The sequence below is a fragment of the Protomyctophum bolini genome (assembly GCF_963924005.1).
Source record: "Protomyctophum bolini genome assembly, chromosome: 15".
NCBI lineage: Eukaryota > Metazoa > Chordata > Actinopteri > Myctophiformes > Myctophidae > Protomyctophum > Protomyctophum bolini.
Genome location: NC_137876.1, coordinates 23,661,699 through 23,684,836, shown reverse-complemented (window position 1 = coordinate 23,684,836; position 23,138 = coordinate 23,661,699). Strand labels below are relative to the sequence as shown.

The window sequence follows — 23,138 nt, the reverse complement described above, 5'->3', positions numbered from 1 at the left end:
TATACTTACTATAGTCTTGGGGTTGGGTGTGGGAGTAGGCTGGACTTGTGACTTCAATATGTTTCTATACAATCCTGGCTATACAGCCCTCCGGGGTAAGAGTTCAACAACGCACAGCTGATGTCTGTTACAGTAGTTATTCTCCACCTTTTTATTCTCAAGGCTTCCCCCCGTCCCCCCCCGTCCCTGTTTGATCTGCATTGGTCCATGGATTTATGTATATGTACAGTATTTAATAAAAAAGCATCTGTGGGACCCCCAATCTACACTGTAAAATCCTCCTGAGTTCATTTAATTCTGAGAGTGAACCAAATGGACCCGTACATTTAGTTCCATTTCTACAGAGTTGCAGGGCCGTAAAGGTGCATTTTGTTCTTAACAATCAATAATGCATGCTGGGGAGTGGCGGACCCCATGGAACCCCCTCAAGGACCTCTGGCCCCCCCCATGGAACCCCCTCAAGGACCTCTGGCCCCCCCTGGAAGCCCTTCAAGGACCTCTGGCCCCCCCTGGAAGCCCCTCGAAGACCTCTGGGGTTTCCAGGAGCGAACCTTGAGAACCACTGTCTCACAGCATCTGTTTCTTTGATTCGTTCCTATAACCATTTGGCTTAATGGGGGTAATGTTACACTTAACAGTTTGTAATGTGCGAGAATTGAACAATCTCCCACGAAGGCTTTCTCTTCTCGTCTCACCACAATTGAGAGATAAAATAGCTTTTTAATCATCAAATTGAACTGAGACCCCTTGACCACATCAAGACACATGCTCCCCCCCCCCCCCCTCCCTCCCTCCCCTCAGCAGAGTCACCAGCAGCAGCAGCAGCTGCGCCACCTCACTCATCAGCCTGCTGATGGATTCTACCTACCCCCGTCAGCGGCTCCTTTGGCGCTGTCCGTAGCTCTGTGCCAACTCTATGATGTAGTGGTCTGGGCCGAGGCGGGGGTGTTGAGTTTTCTCTCGGGAAGCAATGAAGTGACAGACTTTAAAGTGCAGAGTGACACAAACCCAGGAGGGTCTAACGTGTCTGGGTCGCTCGCGTCTGGGCCCCTCTGTCTGTGTGCATGCAGGCATGCTTCTACTGTACAGTGTGTGTGTGTGTGTGTGTGTGTGTGTGTGTGTGTGTGTGTGTGTGTGTGTGTGTGCGAGTACTTATACCCACGTGCGTGCATAGTGCAGTATGTCTGTGTCTGAGTATTCTAAACCTCCATCGCCTAGATATTCTTTGTGAGCCTTTAAACGTTATGAGGAAGCTGAGGTAGCATGTTCACGTTGCAACATTCTGCGCTCGATGAATCCCACGCTGATGTATGCATCCCTTTTATCTTTAATTTACCACCGTACGAGTTCCTACATAATGACCCAATCAATGCAAACCACTGTGTGCACCTGGTGTCACAGTATAACATTTGCATAATGGTGCCGCTGCTAACGTATTTGTGACAAAGGAAGGACGGTAATGTTTGGTGGCAAGCAGGTGTGGCAAAGGGAGTAATGGCATTGTGGGAACATGCCTCGATAATTTAGTCTTTGTCTTTCTCAAATTGGTTACACGAGTAGGATAAAAAAGGGCCAGGTGGTTCTGTGCTTAAGGCCACCCAGCAGTATGGGTTTAATGTGTGTGGCTAAAGCCTCCGTTAAGCCTGTCTACTCGGGTGAGGGTTTATAGGTCGTCGTTTGTGTGTGTGTGTGTGTGTGTGTGTGTGTGTGTGTGTGTGTGTGTGTGTGTGTGTGTGTGTGTGTGTGTGTGTGTGTGTGTGTGTGTGTGAGTGTGAGTGTGAGTGTGAGTGTGAGTGTGAGTGTGAGTGTGAGTGTGAGTGTGAGTGTGAGTGTGAGTGTGAGTGTGAGTGTGAGTGTGAGTGTGTGTGTGTGTGTGTGTGTGTGTGTGTGTGCGCGTGCTCAGACCCGTCCGTTTTGAGGATACGCTCGTGTCTTTGTACTTATGCAGTACGGTACAGTACCGCCCCCCTCCTACCATAATCAGTGGAGATTTACGACTGCTGTTGTTTTGGATGGCCTGAAATGGCTTCTTCCCTCCCTCGCCCCGATGTGGCCGGCCAAAGAGACAGCTGCGTTGTGTAAAGTTAAAAAAAATAAAAAAGGGGCCCTTGTGCCCTCAGCTCCTTCCAGAAGGCCACAGCACCCAACCGCATGGTGGTGGGCACACAGCGTGCCAAGCGGAGCGCACAAAAGCAGCACATTGTCACCGCCCACCGACGTATAGCTTCTCCCCGTGTGTATAGTACATTTTATGACGGGCCGCTGAATTGGCAGGGCAGCTGTTTACCAGCTCCTCGTCAAAGTGTTTGGGGCTGCAGTGTTCATAAACACAGCAGGTCACGGTAAGAGCACTGTCGCTAAACACTGTAATTGTGTCCTGACACCTTCGCTGAAGAATTGTCCGAGGGTCCCCCTGTCATTTGATGACTCATTTTTCAGGTTCACAAAGTCATGGGGTCATGTCTGCGTGCATGAGTTGAGCAGTTGGTCTTTGCTATATTTATTGATGTCCTTTCATTGATGTCCAATAAAAAGAACATCAATATATCAATGTGACCCCAGAATAAGGATTACTGTTTTACTGACCAAAAGTGCTTTTTTTTAAAAGGGGTCAGCCAGTATTTGTCACCCTCCAGATTTTGCCCAAATATGGACTATGTATATGTACCCCATTTTGCCCAAATACAGAGTTCCACATATCACCTGACTGGCTTCCAAGTAGCATGCTGATGCATGTGTCTGGCCTGAAATTTTAGATCAGACTTGCGTTGTCGACAAACTGTGTACCTAGTAGATTGCAAATGAAATTCGCTATTAGATTAAATCTTGTTTGATATGTACGATAGGAGTTATACAGCCCTCCCCCCTGCTCAAAAAATAAATATATATTGTTTTTTGTTTTAGTTTTATTGGCTGAACTTCCATGCTAAGTGATTTTTACAGCTTATTTCACTTTCATTCCCTGTCAGCAGTTGTTACTTTGTTTACCTGTGGTCAAATGGGTCTTGAAGTTTCATGTTGGCACTGTGGAGTGCCTCACGTTTCTAATGAGCCTTGGAGGCCCCATACACAAACAGAACTCCTACTACAGCATTATGGGCCAAGGAAAAGGGCAAACGGTTCATTTTAGCTTCCAAATAGTAACATATTGATTACGGAATACATCATTGAGTATTTTTAGCCGTTAGGAACGGTGGTACACACGCTGTGTACTGTGTACCAGACTGATATATCGGTTTGGCTGATATTTGACTTATTTGCGGCACCAGTATCTGCAATTATATGTTGCTTTTTTACTTCAAAAATCAATATCATGATAATATATTGCCTCAAATGTGTTGTGCGCTTGTAGATTTCCACTATGTTTGCACCCCACCATTTCACAACAAAGTATAATACAGGTTTAACCCATTTTGGGAGGGAACCCCTTTTGGTGTTTTAAACATGTTATAATTTAGCTATTGAAAAATAGCAGATCTACAAGCTCATAGCGCGCTACGAGCTTGTAGGTCTGCTATTTTTGAAAAATCGAAGCTTTTTCAGAAAACCGCCAGGATGTAGAAGACATTTTTAGAATTTGATCTCGGGCCTAAATGGGTCACGTGGCTAACCAGACTAATCGTTTTAGTTAATTATCTAATTTGTTGATATATATATATATATATATAAGAATAAATAAAAGCCTGCTCTACTCGATTAATCGATTAACCTAGATGAGATTGAGTCTGTATAATTGGTTCAAAATGGCGGTTTTCGACAAGCCCTATAGAGCGTCGCAGTCCCTCCCCCTTTCAGAACGAGTGGCCCAGGAAATAAATCCCAATGCATTTTTCCCATAGGCATTTCTTAAAGTATTTATTTAAAGACGGTTACGCCGCGGACAAAGCCAACTCGGATCGTGACAAATCATGACAATGAACACAATGTTTTGGGCCGATCAAATAATTTATAAGAAGAAAAATTATTGTCTTCTTTCTAATGATTTGAATAAATCTTTAAATAAATACTTTAAGAAATGCCTATGAGGAAAATGAACGGCGATTCATTTTCCGGGGTCTCTCGAGGGGGGCGGGACTGCGACGCTCTATATAGTGCATCATTGTCGGAGGTCGCAGGGTCCACGCTGGCCCAGAACCCGCTGGAATCCCGCGTGGGTCCGTGTCAGTGGAGCGTCACAATTGGCCTTCCCGGGACGGCTCTTTGGACGCGGCTCCCGCGCCGCAACGCTTCCAGCAAGAATATTGACTCGAGTTGAGTCACCCTCTCTCTCTCCCGCTCCTCAGAAGAGGGCCTTGTGTCAATAGCAGCCCTTTGGAAAGGTCCAAGTTTTCCCCTCCGCCATATGCAAATATTATCCTTCAAAACAACAGTGTGCCGCCGGATGTTTCAAAGGTTTCCGCTTCGACAGAGAGTGAACTTTAGATCTGTTTTCACATGTTACCGAATACATTAGTATTGAGTTGAATATCGCACCTTTTTAAGCCATTTTGGGGCGGGAACCCCTTTTGGTGTTATAGCATTATACGTTATGCTTTAAGCTATTTTTGCAGAATCGTGAAAAGTGACGTGAAAGTGTTTGAGAACGACTGACATAGAAAAACGTGGCTTTTTCAAAGAAAACAGTCAGGATTTGGAAGGACACTTGCAGAATCGTTCCCAGGTCAAAATGGGTTAAAGAGCGCCGGATTGGGACAACGGGTGTTTTTCGGTTCCCTGGCGGTGCTGGTATTCCTCCCCCCGGCAGCACTGTGGTATTTAGCATTCCAGGGGAAAAATGGAAGGAGAGTGAGCTCGAGGAGGGGCGCTATAAGCGGGGCTCGAGGAGAGATCGGCCTTGTCGTCGAGGGAGGTTTGTGTTGGAGCGGCAATAAAGGGATGCTGAGAGAGAGAGAGGGAGAGATAGAAAGACTGGAGTGGAGCTTCCCCCAAACCCCTGCCCGCCCCCTCCGAAACACTTTGAGCTTCCCATGTAATTACACGCGCGCGCACACACACACACACACACACACACACACACACAGACACACACACACACCCTCCCTCTTTGGACCATACGTTACAGAGAGTCAAATAGCACCCAAATAGCACCCAAGGATTTTGTAATGCGACAGCAACTTGGGGGTGAATGTGAACGGCCTATAGCAGGGTAATAAAAATAGTGTTTAGTAGCTTTTAGAGAAGTTGTGAAACACATGTATGTGGAATGGTTATTGTGAAAATACCATAGTGAAAGATTTAATCAAAAGACAACTTTTGTGTAATTTAACAAGTTTAACACGGTATGGCTGTTCCATACAAGGCGCAGGAGCCATTATGGACACACCAGGGGCCACGGTGCATGCATGCACACACACACACGCACACACACGCACACACACACACACACACGCACGCACACAGGCACAATGCTCCCCATGGATTTGACCATAAACTGACACTATAAGAGCCATTGGCTTTGTGGAATGATATATTTTATACACTACAGATGGGGTACATCATGTGCAACGTGGCCATGGGTGAGATTGTGGTGTGTGTGTGTGTGTGTGTGTGTGTGTGTGTGTGTGTGTGTGTGTGTGTGCGCGCGCGTGCGTGCACGCGTAGCCTTTTGTACATGCCGTTGTTCATAAGCTGCAGAATTACAGCATGGTCTCACATCACGGAGGATTTATTGGAGTGAGAGCTGCACTGTGGCCGTATCGCATGACTCATCCAAGCACCGCCGACACCTCCGTTTTAAACGGCATTAACCACTTAAACCCTTAAGTCCCTCTGGGCTCTGACTGTGTTAGTGCATTTTCTGGGAAAAGCTTTCGCTGAAAATAGCCGATGGACAAGTTTGCAACGCATCGCAGAAAGCGCTCTCCACAATACTGGGGTGTATGCGGATGCTGGGGTTTTAGTGTTTAGGCTGCCCCCCCCCCCCTGGACCCTTGAACCTGTGTGTGTGTGACTGTGTGTGTGTGTGTGTGACTGTGTGTGTGTGTGTGTGTGTGTGTGTGTGTGTGTGTGCCAAATGTCCCCACATAATGAGGAGTCGGACACTTGTCCTGTTCGTCACAAGAGAAATGGGTTGTTTCATGGTATATACTGTATATATTTTAGGTTAGATTTAGCCTTTGGGGTTTGGATTATGGCTGATTTTTTGTGTGTGTGTGTGTGTGTGTGTGTGTGTGTGTGTGTGTGTGTGTGTGTGTGTGCGTGTGTGCGTGTGCGTGCATTATGCCCACATCCACTTGTGTGGTTAAGCTTTGAGGTGCGGACCAAGGTCATCCGGAGTTCAAGAAAAGCTTGACATGTTTGAATGGGTCAAACGTGTAAGTAGACCTTGAGAGAGACCGGCCCGATTGGAACAGGCTTTTCAAAGACAACAGATCCTTTCCATTTTGACGTGTCATAAGACTGCCAATGGCAGCTGGAAGCATTGGTGTAAAGTAACTAAGTACATTTACTTGAGTACTGCACTTAAGTACAATAATTGTGAGGTATTTAAGTACTTTACTTGGAGCATTTCCCTATACCTTTACTTCTACTCCAGGCAAATGTTGTACTTTTACTCCACTACATTTATTTGAAATATTTTGTTGCTAGTTTCTTTGAAGATTTTAATATTGATTAGAAAACATACAGTAACCACTTCAACCCTATATACATTTCGGTAATTTTATAGCAGATCTACAAGCTCACAATTCGTCGCAAAAATGGGACTAGTGGACAAGGGATCCAGTATCGGTAAAAGACACAAGTCATTTTACACAAAAGATTGCGATGCGTTGTGAGCTTGTAGATCTGCTATTTTCTGCCAGTGTAAAATCAGCCATTATGACGGCATCAAGGCCCGCCAAAATACATTTTAGTCGACTAAATCGACTGTAGATTGAATCGACTGAAACTAGACCAACACAAAACTATTCCAGGTGACTAGAATGTGAATGTAAATGTAAACTATTCAAAAGACTATGACTAAAACTAAAATCAACATTTGCTGTCAAAATCCACACTGGTTTGAACTCATCCGCATACCTCCTCCAGTCGTTTCCAGTTTCCTTTGACGGCCCTTGGCCCGGAATCAACATCACACGCTGCAGTGTCATTTTCACTTCTCTGTCGTTATTGTTTAGTCTCATCCCATTCTCTGTCGCACTCCTCTCTCGTGTGTGTGTGTGTGTGTGTGTGTCTGTGCATGTGTGTGTGTGTGTGTGTGCATACTGCATTCACATCTTTCTTTTCTCCCCCCCCCCCTTCCCCTTTTAAAGGGGAGGTTGGCTAGGCCCTCAGCATTGTTCAGCACCGCCTGCACTCATACCGTATGCAGCAGTCGTCTGAGGCTCTCGGCCGTCTTGAACGCAGCCCCCGCGGGGGTTTTAAAAGTATGCGGCGGCCGTTCCAAAAACAAAATGGCTGCACGCCACTCGGCTGAGTGTGAATGTTAGTGGAAACGAGCGAGAGGGAGAGAAGAGACTATGAGGGTGACCGTGGCTCAAGAGGTAGAGCAGGTCGTCCAATGACCCGTGGGTCGGCGGTTCGAATCTCGGCTCCTCCTGTCTACATGTCGAAGTGTCCTTGGGCAAGACACTGAACCCCAAATTGCTCCCGATTTGCTGTTTGGTACCTTGCATGGCTTCTGCCACAATCAGTGTATGAATGTGTGTGTGAATGTAATGCACAATCTAGCTATATAAATGCACCATTTACCATTTACCATGAGTTTTGGGCAGTAGTACTTGTCAACCAGTAGGCATCCTGCCTGACACCAGGGTCTAATGACCACTGCAGATGTACTATAGTTATATTGTATTAACATACTCTTCTTCCCCTCTAAAATTATCTGTTTTGTTCATCAAAACTAAAGTTCAGGATTGCGGCTTTGAACGGGTTTAGCTCTTAAAAGGGCCTCAAGCAGTGACTTGAGTCATTTCCAGTATATCGTCTTTGTCGGGTGGAAACCTCATCATGTCCAAAAGTATATAGCAGAAGTAGCAGATCTACAAGCTCTGGTAGCAGAGAGGGTCCAACTCACGCACCCACCGGAGGAAAGAATAAGTGATGACAAAGGTATATGAGGAGTGAAATAGTGGAACAGGAGTAGAGTTGGATGGCAGCTTACATGTTGGATGGTTTTGGTTTACAATATTGTGGGGATTATCCTTTGAGCAGCTATGCCCTGCCAATATGTATATTATTTGCATATACATGCGTCAAAACCCCATAATGTGTGCTCGTGCAAGACAAGTATGTGTGGACACAGGGCTGTGTGTGTGTGTGTGTGTGTTCTGCACGGTGAACGTGTGTTTCAACCGAGCTGTCAGCAAACCAGCGGAGCATGACATCCATGGCAGCGAAACGAAGCCTTGAATCTGGTCCGCCTGTTTTGAAGCCATATTCCAAGATCAACTGGCCCATCTCCCCACGTTCTGCATGCATTAATCATTAACTCGGCTCCGCTTTTTAATTCCTCTTCCAAAATGAAGCGTCTCTCTCTCTCTCTGCGGCGAGTCACGAGTCTGGGGAAAGAATGAACGGCCGATTGATTATCCCATCGATGACGGTTCTTCTCCTCGAGCCAAACGATTGTCTGTGACACTTGGATGCGGTGTGACTTGCGGAGTCGAGTCACGTCTCAGGAGGTGGTCAGGAGGTGCACGCACATCCCAGGCCAATTCAACGGGTGCTCGAACAAAAAGAACAAACTGCAACAGAAAGAATACGTCTGCACACCGTTTCGGAAGCTCCCCAACAACTTTATTTTACCAAGATGGACAAAAAAACGGACCTGTGGCCGAAATGTTGTGTGTTTTTTTTGTCCGCCTTGGTCAAATTTAGTTTTTTAGGGATCTTTCAAAATGGTGTGCAGATGTATTCTTTCTTTTGCTGGTTGGATTCTGAAGCAGCATCCTCATTGTGGGGAAGGGTTTCACAGAACATAGCAGATCGACAAGCTCCTTGTGAGCACAATGACAGAAAACTGAAAATACACTAGTATAGAGCCCTGAGGGACTCCGGTCGACCATTATGGGGTTTAAGTGGTTTTAATGATGAGTTGGAGACCTCACTCATTAGTGCGGCAAACAATGGAATAGTGTCTGAGGTTGACCACGTGAACCTATTCACAGATTCTTGAAAATCTTTGTAAACCATTGTAGCATTCTTTTTTGAAAATCTTCACCTAATGCCTACAGGCCCCACAATAGGCTGGGGTGCCAGGTTTGAAAGTGGTTTAAACCCAAGGAGCACTTCATGAGAGATTTCTCTGCACGCGCGCATTTTGATCTGCCAATGAAGGCTGACCGCCGTGCGTGCGTTCATTCTTTGGGAGACTCAGGGGTCATGCCAGGTTGTGTGTGTGTGTGTCCCACCGTACGTGCATATACCTCCATGACTGTATTCTGAATATCTGTGACCGATGGTGTACAAGCAAAGGGAAGAAGCCCTGGATGGAGATGTATAGGATATTACGTACTCTACATATTTTTCAAGGCAAGCTGTTTGTTTGTTTTTCAACGCCTCTCGAAGTGAGCCAAGTGAGTGCGGCTGAAAGGGGATGGAACTTGGACCGTGCTCTTCTGGCTGTGTCAACAACAATGTTCAAAATCTGTTAAAGGCAAACAGCAGTAAATCTCACTTATTTTTGTCTTTGTCTTTTTTCTTCCTCTGTCTTTGCACTTTCCTCACTCTCCCTCTCTCTCTCTCTCTCTCTCTCTCTCTTTCCTCCTCCTCTGTTTCTGTCTTACAAGCTCAACATTGTTTGAAATAATTCATGAGCCCTATCAAGAATCTTCATGGGTGGGAGGCTCATTTTCCTAGTCATAGGTTGTGCCAACCCGGGTGTCAATACCCAACTGTGTCCTTTGACCGCCTTTCGATCAGCTCTGTTCTCTGCTGGAGGGCTTAATTACTTGCCATGGTAATTAGCTGAATACACTAAGTTTGCCATCGAGAAAGTGACAAAGGAGGTTATTGGAAGACATTGTGAGACGGCACATCATGGCTGCTTGATGCATTGTTGCTTGACTTGATTGATTGAAGAATGCGTACATTTCGAAAGCACTTGTTTACAACAGGGTCCACTCCACCATTTTCAATTCATCAGAACATTTAGAGACGTACAAATACACACACATCATCATATAAAGAAAATAAAAAAGGGAAAAACACATTCAATGTGAGGGGGGACGTAGACTTTATTTTATTATATACAGTTTTGAATTGCAGACGTCCGTAGTTGCTCTTTGAGAGCGGTTCTGAATGAATTGAACCCCTTGTTTGAGCTGAATCTGCATGGTATTTGACCATAAAGACATGCAATGCTATAGGGTCCACCAAGAACACATCGCTGATCAGTTTGATGGAATCATGGATTGAATTAATTGTGCTGCCTGGAACTTGATTTTATTGTTTTTACTACATTCTCAGTCTTATTTTTAACAATGTTTTGCTCATGTGGCCTAAACATCCGGTCTCAATGACTGCAGTGGTCGGCATGGCGGCAGTTGGCGAACTCATTCACTGCCAGATAAATAAATAAATAGTTGATAAACACAGAGCCTTTCCCTGTGTTTCAGCAAAAAAATGATAAAATAATAATTGTCTATCCGTTCAATAGATAGTCTGAGTCAAAATGGAGAGGGGAAGAAAGGAGACGAGCTATACAGGAGAAACAAACGGGAAGCGATCACGTGATCTCCTGTATCTCTGCGTCACAGAGAGTCAAACGGTGACTCATAGGTCAGCGAAGAGCGTCGTCTATTGTAAAAAAAAAACACAAAAACAAGTATTCATGTGTATGCGTATTTCCTTTTTTACACCTTCCCTAATAGGTTTGTGACGCGCTTCATCGAGCTGGACGGCCTCACCTGCCTGCTCAACTTCCTGCGCAGCATGGACTACGAGACGTCGGAGAGCCGCGTGCACACGTCGGTCATCGGCTGCATCAAGGCCCTGATGAACAACTCGGCGGGGCGCGCCCACGTGCTGGCCCACCCGCAGAGCATCAACACCATCTCCCAGAGCCTGCGCACGGAGAACGTCAAGACCAAGGTGGCCGTGCTGGAGATCCTGGGCGCCGTGTGCCTGGTGCCCGACGGCCACAAGAAGGTGCTGCAGGCCATGGCGCACTACCAGAAGTACGCCGCCGAAAGGACTCGTTTCCAGGTGAGGAGAAGCTATGGAGTTCAGAGCCGGGTGGGGTTCTCAGGGGGGGGGGGGGGGGGCGTTCCCTTTGCTGTTATTGGTAAACTTCACGCTTAGGGTTTTTATACTGTGTAGAGCAGTGGTTCCCAAACTTTTTCGTGCCAAGGACCCCCAAATTGACACTAATTAGCCCCCATTTGAAAAGATATGCCAGGGACCCCCATAAGAGAAGATTTTCACGGCTCTAGCGGTGATTCTCAACCTGTTTAATTTCAAGGATCCCCCAGTTTGACATGCATTAGGCTATGGAACAACCTGTAATGACATTTCTATCTCTGGGCCCTCAATTTATATTGTAAAAATCAATGTTAATTTAACTCTTGAGAGTGTACAAATGGAACCAAATGGACCCGTTAGGTTCCATTTGTACACTCTCTGAGTTACAGACCCGTAAAGGGTCCATTTGGTTTCTGACTATCATTTAGCTGTGGACCCCCTGGAACTCCATCACGGTCCCCTAGGGGACCCCCACTGCATATTTGGATTCATGTTAAATGTATTTTCAAGACATTCAACGACTTAAACGACCCTCAATTATTTGTGTACTTGACCTTTGTCTTGATACTTGGTCTGCCCTTTTTTTCCCTGTACACCAAACCTCTTTGCCGAAAACGCATCGAAGACCCGTTGTGAGCTTGTGGATCTGCTATTTTTGTAATATTATGAATCTAATATTTTGCCACTACGCAATTACAGTAAAATTACAGTGTAACTTATCTCTCGTGATGGATCGTCCGTCTTTACACTCGGAGCCACACGTCGTTCCTCCTAATAGAGCTGTTTGTATTTTTTTATGAGAACCGAGGACCTTCCGTTCCAGGGTGTCACTGCTGTTCTCAGCAGGCACACAGAGTTCAGGGGAAAGGGCACACATGGTATTTGAGGGTGACGCTCCAGAGCAAAGAAAGGATAAATCACGCTCTGGGCCCATTTTGATAAGCATAGGAGAGGCCTCGCTGAAATGCTCATACTTAAACTCACAGAGATGAGGTTAAGTCAACAGATGGGCGATATTAAAGGTACATGGGGACGTGCAGAGTTATGGAGCACGCAGGGTGGAGTGTGTGAATATGTGTGTGAATATGTGTGTGGGGGGGGGCGGGGGGGAGGGGGGCTTAAACAGCTAGCCAGGACTGTGTCAACAAGCTAAGTCTCACAAGTCCCCAAGGGTGTGCAGTAAATCATGCCACTTCAAGCTAAGCTAACAACACAGGCACTGAGTGATTCAGAACTTATGGGCCTTTTAACATTGGTTTGTGTTATGCTCAAGGCGCGAAAATGTGGCTAAGGTTAGTGGGAGACGGGGCGGCGAGAGGCGTGAGAGACATTGGCTTAATTAACGATGTGTGTAGCACACAATTATTTTAACATTGCGGCGTGTTAGGACATTGACAAAGACTTCACGGTTTTAAATCAACGCTTACCGCTTTTATTGTTCAGTAGCATATTCCTAGTCCACGCAGACTACCCCTTTTACGGATAACTGTTGCATCCAAACAGTCAAAGTTGCCAACTGTCCGTCTCTTCTTCCTACCTAGACGCTGCTGAATGAGCTGGACAGGAGTACAGGCCGCTACAGAGATGAAGTCAACCTGAAGACTGCCATCATGTCCTTCATCAATGCCGTGCTCAATGCTGGCGCTGGGGAGGTGAGGCCCAAAACGCCACAGGGCCTTTAAAGCCCAGGACAGACTGGGGTTTCCCGAGACTGAATCGTTTCTTTCGACGGTGGCGAAAATTGCTGAACTACAAGTTCACGTTGCTTCATGGATGCGACCCATTGTGAGCTTGTAGGTCGACTATTTTCAACGCATCACAGTCATACGACGTACAGCATAAATTAAACGTTAGAACATTGTGAAGAAATATCTGAAGTTACCGCTACGACGCAACCCTAAAACGACCTTTTCCCATGTAATTTAGTGAACACACACTGTAGTGATATACTGTGAAAGTATTGCTGATTAATGTGTGCTGCGCATAAGCTACGGGGGGAAATGCAGTCCTAGTGCGATTGGACTTCAATCTCTCTATTGTCCGTCATGTCGTTTCCAAGGACAATCTGGAGTTCCGGCTCCATCTAAGGTATGAGTTCCTGATGTTGGGCATCCAGCCGGTGATCGATAAGCTGAGGGAGCACGAGAACGCCACCCTGGACAGGTGAGTGGTGGCGGCTGGTGCCCAGACCACTGTACTGTTCAACTGTACTGTCCAACACTGGTTCTCAAACCCGATCTGACCACAAAATCACTTCTCTCTGTAGACATTTGGACTTCTTTGAGATGGTGCGGAATGAAGATGACTCCGAACTGGCCAAGCGGTTCGATACGGTAAGCGGGGTCACTCCACCCACCGTTTCCGTCGTAGAGTCGTAGACGGATATTTGTTTTGTTGTCATCAGTGGCTACTAATTAAATGAATATACTAATGAGCCTGAAAAAAAGAAGAAGGCAGATTGACAAGCTCAACATTTCAAGCTTGTAAATCTGCTATTTTTGATACTTTTGTGCGTAAAAAGTAACGAGGGCTATCTTTCAACAGTCCCACGTGGACACCAAGAGTGCTGGTGCCATGTTTGAGCTGGTCAAGAAGAAGCTGAACCACACGGACGCCTATCCATACCTCCTCTCCATCCTCCAGCACTGCCTACAGATGCCCTGTGAGTAGCCCAGTTACCACATTTAACCTCGGTATAGTTTGCAAGGCAAATGCAGGGAATGCAGAGTCTACCGAATGTTTGGTAGAACTCTGCATTCCCTCAAAAGGCCACAGATGAATGGCTACGATGGCCTCTAAAGGCCGACGACCATTTAATACCCGACTGGTCGGTTGTCAAAGTCTTGCCTTGTATCGTATAAATGTACAGATCTTATTTATGATGTAACGCAATATACTACATCAAAGAGACGTAATAACCTGCACGTGAAAAATATATGCGGCTTGACGGTAATACAGTAACTGCGACTTAACCGCAATAAGATCCATGGCTTTATGATTGGGCTCAATCACGAGTGCCTGGAGTTTTATTAGTCTGTCGGCAGTTGAGCATTTATTACAGGCTGCCTTCAGCCGCGTGGGCACACATTTGCTCAGTGTGTTTTCTGCAGACATATACAGTGCTGTAACATGCAAGATGCATGCGTTAAAGCGAAATAAAATCTCACGATGGAAGTTATTGTGTCCTAATGTGCGTACCCAGTATGTACAGTTATGACGCTCTAGTAATACGGTTTCTGCTGTTCTACATACTGCCAACCAAGTGAAGAAATCACGGCGCCGGCTTTAACATTTGCTTTTATTTGAAATATCTGAGACCATTTAAGGTTTTATGGAAGACGCCTCGGAAACATAATAGTCTTTCCACTTTAAATGCTCTAATCGTAAATTAACCGAAAGTACTTTCGCTGCACAACATGCTTTCAACATGCCTCTGTGGAACCCAAATGACCGAAATCGGGCCGTGGCGACTGAGAACTTTAATCCATGCAGGATGTCTTGTCTTCACTCATGGTGTTTCTCTCCTTGTCTCCGTGGCCCAGATAAGCGCGGCGGGGGCAGCCTGCAGCACTGGCAGCTGCTGGACCGGATCCTCCAGCAGATTGTCCTGCAGGACGACAAGGGCGAGGACCCCGACGTGGCCCCCCTGGACAACTTCAGCGTCAAGAACATCATTCGCATGTAAGCGTAACCCCGAGGCCTCTTCCTAAAGGCCGCGTCCATGTAAGCGTAACCCCGAGGCCTCTTCCTAAAGGCCGCGTCCACGCCGATGCAACTAGTCGGGACTCCCATGCAACGAAACCAGCAGCATGCGACTACTTGCTACAACATAGCAACCATTGTCCCCCAATAATGGCAGTCGCGGCTAGTTGCATTGGAGCGGTCTGCCCTTTTTAGCCGATCGGCACGGATAAATTGCGCATGAACGTCTTAATGTTGGCGTAAGAAGTGTCTTGGCATGCGAGGCGGTCATCTAGGTAGGACCACACGAGGTTCCTCTCGGGTCATCATGAAAGGGTTTGTGGCGATGACCTGGTAAATTATCCTAGTCGGCACTCCTGCTTCCACCTCCCCACATGCTCTCTTAAAAATATCCCCCTGCTTGCCCCTCGGTAGCCGTGAATAGACTTGTAATTCAGCAGGCAGCGTCCTCTTGGCATCACTTTTCACCGAGATCAAAGGCGAGGCCGGATGTCAACAACATACACTTCTTGCGTCTGCGTGATTTGAGGCCACAGCAAAAGGTAACCGTCGCCACCTATGCGATAACACCCTCTTAAACATTCCAGCTCCGACTGTAGGACTGGAGTCCAGCTCTTTTTGCTCTCTGCCTTTTGACTGCTGAACGTGATTGGACAGCGTTGGGAGGGTGGGTGTGTGTGTGGGGGGGGGGGGGGGGGCAGCAGGGTATCGTGGGCCGAATTGGAGGAAGCTGCGCGCTGTGGGTGAATCGGCATGAAAGTGGAAGGTGGAGATCAAAAGGAAATCGCTCTAATCGCGTTATAGCCGAGTGCGATGGCCAAGTCAGCCATGATCAGGTGCACTGAAGCGGTCATTTGGTTTGACACAGGAGGAGGAAGACATTGAGAAATATATTTATTTCATGGAGCAAGAAAACCTTTTTCCTCCGGTGCTGGTAAAATTTGACTAGAGAGATTCGTTTTCACATGGTCCGTGTATTTGTTTGTTTTCTGGGGCCCATCTGGGTTTCAATGAATCTCACAGGAAGATTTGGACTATCCAGCGTTCCACTGTCACAGTTTTTGGTGCGCTATGAGCAGTGTTAAAAGATGGTATTCAGAGCTTTCTCCACGAATTCCTCATTCTCCCACTGCCTTCAATGACCTTCTCTCTCTCTCTCTCTCTCTCTCTCTCTCTCTCTCTCTTCCACTGTTTGTGTAAACTGAGTCAAAAGTGTACCAGTTTTCCTCAGTTTCTCTTTCTGCCTCTCTGCTGTCATTCTTTTCTCTCGCCCCCTCACTTTCACCATCTTTCTCCTGTGTTATTCTCCACAGTTGTGTCATTCCTAAACCAAGCTTCAGCTGCAGTGATTAATGTGTTTAGTCTCGCCGGTGAAAGCACCATAAAGCATAGCAGTGGGCAAAACCTCGGCACGACAGCCAGCCCCCCCCCCCCCCCCCCCCCCCTTCCCCCACACACACTATTCAGCCACCATTGTTTGTGTAATCAGCACACTTTAGCGTAATTCTTTCCAGTAGCAAACGGGAGAGCGCACGCTTTTGGACGTGACATCCAAGACCAGCGTCCATTACCATCGTTTGCAGATCCATTACGGCAGTCGAAACCGATCCCCTCTCTTTACGTTAATGCCAAAGGGCTTGTTGCGTTTCCATAAACCCTCTTATAGTAAATTGCGCCTGGAAAAAGAGACCCATAAACTGAGATTTCCTCGCGTTTTTGGCGGCGCGCCCTCGCTGTAAGGTTGGGAGCAGGGCTCACGCGGGGTAAAATGTTTGTCTCGTGCCGCGGCGGGCTCGGGCAGAGACGCTGTTAAAACAAATGCGGGACGGAGTCGTTAATCATCTGAGGTCGGCGCGGCGACGGCTCTGACCACTCGCTCAGTCGACTGACCTGGAATTAACACTCCTCTCTTTAAGAGAGTTTTATTTTTTCCACAGTTGCGTACATGCATCGAGTACTCGACAATAAACTGATTGTTCTCCCCTCCCAATCAAGTCATTGCTGTCGGGCAGAAACCTCTTATCTCCATATTTTTGTGTTTTTTCATAAATGTATGGCCTGGCTATAGTGGCTACTTGAACATACTACAGCATCACACACAAGCATTAAAAGTAGCAGAGCCACAAGCTCGAAACGTGGCGCGAAGAGCCGAGTTTCGAGATTGTCGATCTGCTATTTTTGCCATTTTTGAATTTGAATCCTGCAAAGAATCAGTTTGGGACGAAGTGTTGCTTGACCTGTAATTAAAGTAGGATTGCCTTTGTAATCAACTCGCTCCTATTAACCGAAGAACACGAGCAAAAAAAAAAAAAGGTTCTCAGACTGATTAATTAGCTCTTTAATTGCCTCTTGAGAGCTGACTGCGAGCGTTCAGGCATGAGTCATTAAGCAGTCTGTGGTTACTTTATCATGGCTGTCGGTTATATCTGACATCCGGGTCCCTCTGCCATACTGTGTGTTTCCCTCTCTGTCTCATGCAATGGTGGAACAAGTAGGCTATACTACGATCAGCGGTTTTACTTTAAGCGGCACTACTGTATGTAACTTTTTCTTTATGAATAAAATGTAATTTTCGGTTTTATTTTGTCTCCTCTTCCAATGAGACCTGTAGATCTTGCCAAAAGGATCTGACACATTTTGCCTTTTGGGCCAAGATTTAATTTATCACCTGAGCATGCAGCCAGGTTCTATTAGCTCAAAGGTAAAAGAATGTTCAAATCCGGGATAGAAGCGGAAAGTTATACGTAGTGCAGCTTTAACCCATTTTGGGAGGGACCCCCCTTTTTGGTGTTTCAAACATTTTAAACATAATTTAGCTATTGAAAAATAGCAGATCTACAAGCTCATAGCGTGCTAGGTCTGCTATTTTTGAAAAATCGTAAAAATACTTATTTCAGAAAAATTAGAAGAATTTTTTTAAATGTCAAGGTCAGGCCAAAATGGGTTACAGTAAAAATGCCAAATACCGCAATGTCGAAATTCTCTATTTTAAAGTATTGAAAAATGCACATACTCAAGGCAAGCAAAATTGCCTCAAGATTGTACTTGAGTAAATGTGCGTATATAGTTACTTTCCCCCACTGCTCTCTCTTGTCCGTCTGTCCCTCCATGTGTATTTATTGACCGTGTGGACGTACCGTATTCTCCTCATGTCTCTCACTCTGTGTGCTCTTCCACCTCCAGCCATGGCCGCCGACGAGGCTCCAGGTTGATCTCCTCCGATTTCCGTTCCTCTCTCATTCCATCTTTCGTAGAGCGCCGCCTAACACCCCATCGTCGTTTCACTCGCCGTTCATTTTAACGAAACGCCATTCATTTTCTCGCCGCGCTGATGATAAACCAGCCGCTTTATCATCGCTGCCCCTGCTCAGCTTCGCCAAGCTACTTAAACATCAATATTCATTCACATCCATAACTCTCCAGTGTAAACAAGTGTTAACGCCGAGAATCGCAGCTGAAGTGAGTGCTCCAGCAATCATAACCCTGAGTTTAGTTGATTACCACCTTGCAGCATTTATGTTGGCATTAAAAATGTGCGACGCAGTGTGTAGCAGCGTGCCTCAGTCAAAACGCATCTCATCCCAGTCAGCCGCAGTCTGGCAGCGAAGCGGAATCCTATTCACAAGATGGGAAACGGGCAACCAAAAGGGCCTTTCTGTGTGGAGTTAGCATGTTCTCCCCATGTTCCCTAGGGTAGGTATTGTAGAGGGACTGTAGAGCCTAAAGCCCATTACATTATAGACAATTGACACTGGGTGGAAAAAAAAATGGGTTACAAAAATAAATATAAAATGAAACGGGCAGATGCAGCCCATGATTGCCAATGAGGAATCTTTCCAAACCCATATAATGCATTGCCATTTCCACACAATTTCCTGGCTTTGGCTGAGATGGGATGACGGGTTGACCTTTACCTGCGAATTAGACAAGATGGACTGGTCGTGTATCATGTCTGATTTCCTGTGTGTATCTTACCGCAGTCTTTCCCCCTATAGGCTGGTCAATGATAATGAGGTGTGCGTATTTTACCATTGTCTTTCCCCATAGGCTGGTCAATGAGAATGAGGTGAAGCAGTGGCGAGACCAGGCAGAGAAGTTCAGAAAAGGTAAGTAACTGTTTGACACATTGCAGGCAGAATGAGGAAATGTGGCATGTTTTCAAGCGTTTTCTTTCGGAGGCCACTTGAGCACATTTTATGTATCTCGTGAGCAGGGACAGCTCTGGGGGGGGGGGGGGGGATTGTGCCCCCTCTGGTAGACGCTTACCCCCCCTAAGCCCCCCCCCCCTCCCCCAGTAAACCAAACTGCATTAGCCCCCGCTCTAAATAGCCAGCCCCATAGTCCCCCCCTGTCACACATTTCTGTAGCCGTCGCTGCTCGGTAGTCTTCTTACGTTTGGAAATGTCTCTGTCTCACCACAAATCAGCGCTGTTGATCGATCTCGCTGTATTTACTGCAAAATTTGAACTGGGTGTCACCACTAGTTCAAATAATATGACTATCTCGGGGGTGGGCCACTAAAGCCTGTCGTCTCTCTGTTCCCTCACCAGACCACGCGGAGCTGCTAGCCAAGCTGGAGAGAAAGGAGCGCGAGTGCGAAACCAAGACCACGGAGAAGGACGACATGATGAAGACCCTGAACAAGATGAAGGACAAGCTACAGCGCGAGGGAGTGGAGCTCCGCTCGGCCCGAGAGCAAGTCCTGGACCTGTCCTCGCGCATCAGCGACATAGCCGTGAGCAGCAGTGTTCCTTTTGTACTGCCCATTGTTACTTTGTCAAGATGTTACGGTTGGTTAGTAGGGCTGTCAACGATTCTGACAATTTTTACATGACGATTAAAATATCACTCAAATAATTAGGTGCTTTTGTCGCCAAACAGTGGAACGTATGAATACAAAGTTTCACAAAATAACCTAAATATACAAGAAATGACTGACATTAAATAACTTTATAATAAAATAAAAAAACATTAATAGTGGAAATGGCTGATCTACAAGCTCACGACGCGTTGTGAGCTTGCAGATTGGCTATTTCCTGATGGTTACGACTGAGGACATCCTCTAAAAAAGTGAGGGCAGGATGCTCATTTTGAACAGGCAGTGATATTCCAAATCCATTCTAACATACTCTTTTTCGCCCCGAGGATGGGCGTGGTTTTGTAGTTGGGTTCGGATATAGTTTTTGTGAAGGTAAGGGCATAGTTTTGGTCAGGTTAAGTTTCGGGTTACGGTTAGGTTTAAGCATAGTTTAGTCAGGTTAGGGTTAACGTTAGGATTAGGTTTACGGATAGGTATATAACCACGCCCACCTCTGGGCGAAACACCAAAGAAAGAGGGCGTCCCTTGACCCTTCTAACATAGTCTCGCGTTGCCAGACTGTTGCCTCTCGCAATGTTCAAATGCTTCCGTCATACAGTCTGGAGCAACGGAACCTCTATCATGACTCAAATATACAGTATAGCGGAAGTGGAGACTACTTCTAATCTAACATAATCTCCTTTCTCCTTCCAACAGGGTGGCAACGGCTCTTTCCCCCCTCCGCCCCCACCCCCCGGGGGGCCCATGGCGCTGCCCCCTCCCCCCATGACCTGCGGCTTCCCTCCGCCCCCTCCTCCCCTGCCCGCCAGCTGCTGCCCGCCCCCGCCTCCGCCGCCTCCCCCGCCCGGAGGCCCGCCCCCTCCCCCCGGGGCCCCGCCCATCTTCGGAGCGCCGCCCCCTCCGATGATGCCGCCGCCCTCGTTCGGCGGTGCCAACACCCTGCTGCGCCACAAGCCCATCCCTCAGCCCTCGCACCCGCTCAAGTCCTTCAACTGGGCCAAGCTAGGGGAGGTGAGGGAACACAATGATTATTATCACACAGTAACCACTTAAAAACCATTTAGACCTGGAACGCGTCATGTGTCCCCTTAGCTTTGAACCACTTTCACCGCTATGTTATACTGTAGTCGCGCTGCGAGCTTGTAGATCTGCTCTCAAGAGTTACATTGTTTTTAAACATCGGCATTACTTAGTTAATTTACAAGACGTCTACACAATTACAGAATGTAGAAGAATTTGTTATTTTGATCAATGTTTGCCTGTTATCTCTCCTATAGTACCAACATGAGAGGCTAAATGTCATCAAATGGTGGTCCGTGGCTCAAATGCCAAATAAATAATGGGCCTTGATATGAAAAGGGTTGAAAACCACTGATGTAAACGATGATGGTCAGATGGTAGACGACGCGGCAGACGGTCTGCTAATGTAATTGCATAACAGCCGCCGGCACAAATTATGTTTCTAATCTGTAAAAATCGGCATTAACACGCTGCTTGGCAGAACCAGCCTTATTCGTCCCTGTTTATTCAGTTGTTAATCTCAACTTTAACTGACCCTGACGTTCCCTCTGGTCCAGAACAAGATCACTGGCACCATCTGGCACGACATCGATGACCTGAAGGCCTTCAAGATACTAGACCTGAAGGACATCGAGAAGATGTTCTCGGCCTACCAGAGACAACAGGTTTGGCTTGGCTCATTAGCTCTGTGTGTGTGTGTGTGTGTGTGTGTGTGTGTGTGTGTGTGTGTGTGTGTGTGTGTGTGTGTGTCTCAAAGATACAGACTGAGTAACGGTTTTATGTATCTTGAATTGAGCCTTGATGTCAAAGTGTGTGTGTGTGTGTGTGTGTGTGTGTTCGTGCACACGTGTTTGTGTGTGTGTGTGTGTGTGTGTGTGTGTGTGTGTGTGTGTGTGTGTGTGCGTGCGCACGCACGCACGCGTTATGGGTTGTGTGGTCGACGAGGACGCTCACTGAAAGAGCCACGGGCCCTTGGCTCCAGGCTAACATTAGCAGCTGTTGGGTCCTGAATGGCTGTATTGAGCTCAAGCGTTGCCCTGTAGTATCTTCAGAGCGTTTGTTGGTGGCGGGGTGCTGCTAGCCAGGTCTTAAAGGGTCTTCAAGGGCTCATGGGTTAGGGCAACACACAAAGGAACCAGTCAAACATCGTGGGTCACAAGGAATCACTCGTACAGGAAATGGATTTCCGGGTTAGCATGCTGGAAGGGGGGGTTGGGGGGGCAGTTGGTTGAACCTGTTCTGACCGATTCAATGTTTTTGTTATTAGTATCTGTGTCCACATGTGCATTATACCGAAGGAAGCTACTGTAGGCTACTGTAGCAAGTTTAGACTAATTGTATGGCATATATAATGTGACGTTAATTTGAGCCATGGCATACTATTAAGAGCATATACTATTAATTAACCCAAAGACATTATAGATTACTTGATACACAAATGGCTTCTTATTATAATGGTTTTAAATGTCTTATAAAGGTGTTATTTGGAGGGAAATGGGTATCGCCTGTAGAAGTCATTGATGGACATTGGACACTTCCATCGTTGCATTTCATGGGCTGAAAAGAAGCCTTTTGACGGCTAAATAATACAGAATGTTAATAATTCCGAAAACTTTGATGTTTTAATGTGCTGTAGATGAATCGGTCACTTGAGGTTGGTTCTGACAGTGATTCATCTGTGATATTTATTTGCAGGCGTCAGCCAGCGTTTAGCTATAGTTCTGTATGAATGTACTGTTCCATTTGGCAAGTCTGACGGCCTTCTGGCCCATTTTCAAAAGGATATATATATGGCCATAAGTGCTTTTAAAAGCACTATTTATACTGACCCTTCATAGAATTAAAAACATTGTTATTTCTTTATTTTCCATTTCAAGTCAGATGTAGATCTGGAGCGCAGAGCTTTTCTGTCCACCAGTGAATTTCATGAGCCCTTGATTCCCTCAGTCGTAGATATATCACTCTTTATCTGGCGGAGGCAAACGTCTCCTTGTAGTGTGTCGTTTTATATACTTCTTTGCGTCCTATACTTCTTATACATCTCTTGCCTGCTTGAAGTGTTAAACTTTGCACGTGTTTTCAATTTTTGTTTTTGGTATCTGCACCCTCCTCCGACTGCCCGGGCAGGAGCTTCTCACTAACACGTCCTTCAAGGTGAGTCAAGGGGGTTTCAGCTTCCCTTCCACACGGTGACTTACTTCTGTTATTCTATGAACTTTCTCTTCTGCAACCAGGTGGCCAACCGAGGAGAATCACTTACAATTTACAGTTTACAATTTCGGCATTTAGCAGACGCTCTTAATCCAGAGCGACTTACATTAAGCAAGAACAAAAAAGCATGGGAATACATCACATAAAAACATTTATCATGAAACATGCGTAAGCTAAGAAAGTAACAGTGGAATATCTAGAA

The 23,138-nt window shown here is 46.4% G+C and overlaps 1 protein-coding gene across 1 annotated transcript in view; it reads left to right on the top strand.

Moving 5' to 3' along the window:
• The window catches only part of daam2 (dishevelled associated activator of morphogenesis 2), a 137,604-nt gene that overhangs the window by 88,562 nt on the left and 25,904 nt on the right, over positions 1-23,138 (top strand). The window contains exons 6-16 of the mRNA XM_080783048.1: positions 10,815-11,148; positions 12,726-12,836; positions 13,244-13,347; positions 13,451-13,517; positions 13,729-13,846; positions 14,727-14,865; positions 18,934-18,992; positions 19,437-19,621; positions 20,402-20,716; positions 21,283-21,390; positions 22,853-22,879. Coding sequence (XP_080639174.1) covers positions 10,815-11,148; positions 12,726-12,836; positions 13,244-13,347; positions 13,451-13,517; positions 13,729-13,846; positions 14,727-14,865; positions 18,934-18,992; positions 19,437-19,621; positions 20,402-20,716; positions 21,283-21,390; positions 22,853-22,879 — 1,567 coding nt within the window. The remainder of the gene's footprint in view (positions 1-10,814; positions 11,149-12,725; positions 12,837-13,243; positions 13,348-13,450; positions 13,518-13,728; positions 13,847-14,726; positions 14,866-18,933; positions 18,993-19,436; positions 19,622-20,401; positions 20,717-21,282; positions 21,391-22,852; positions 22,880-23,138) is intronic.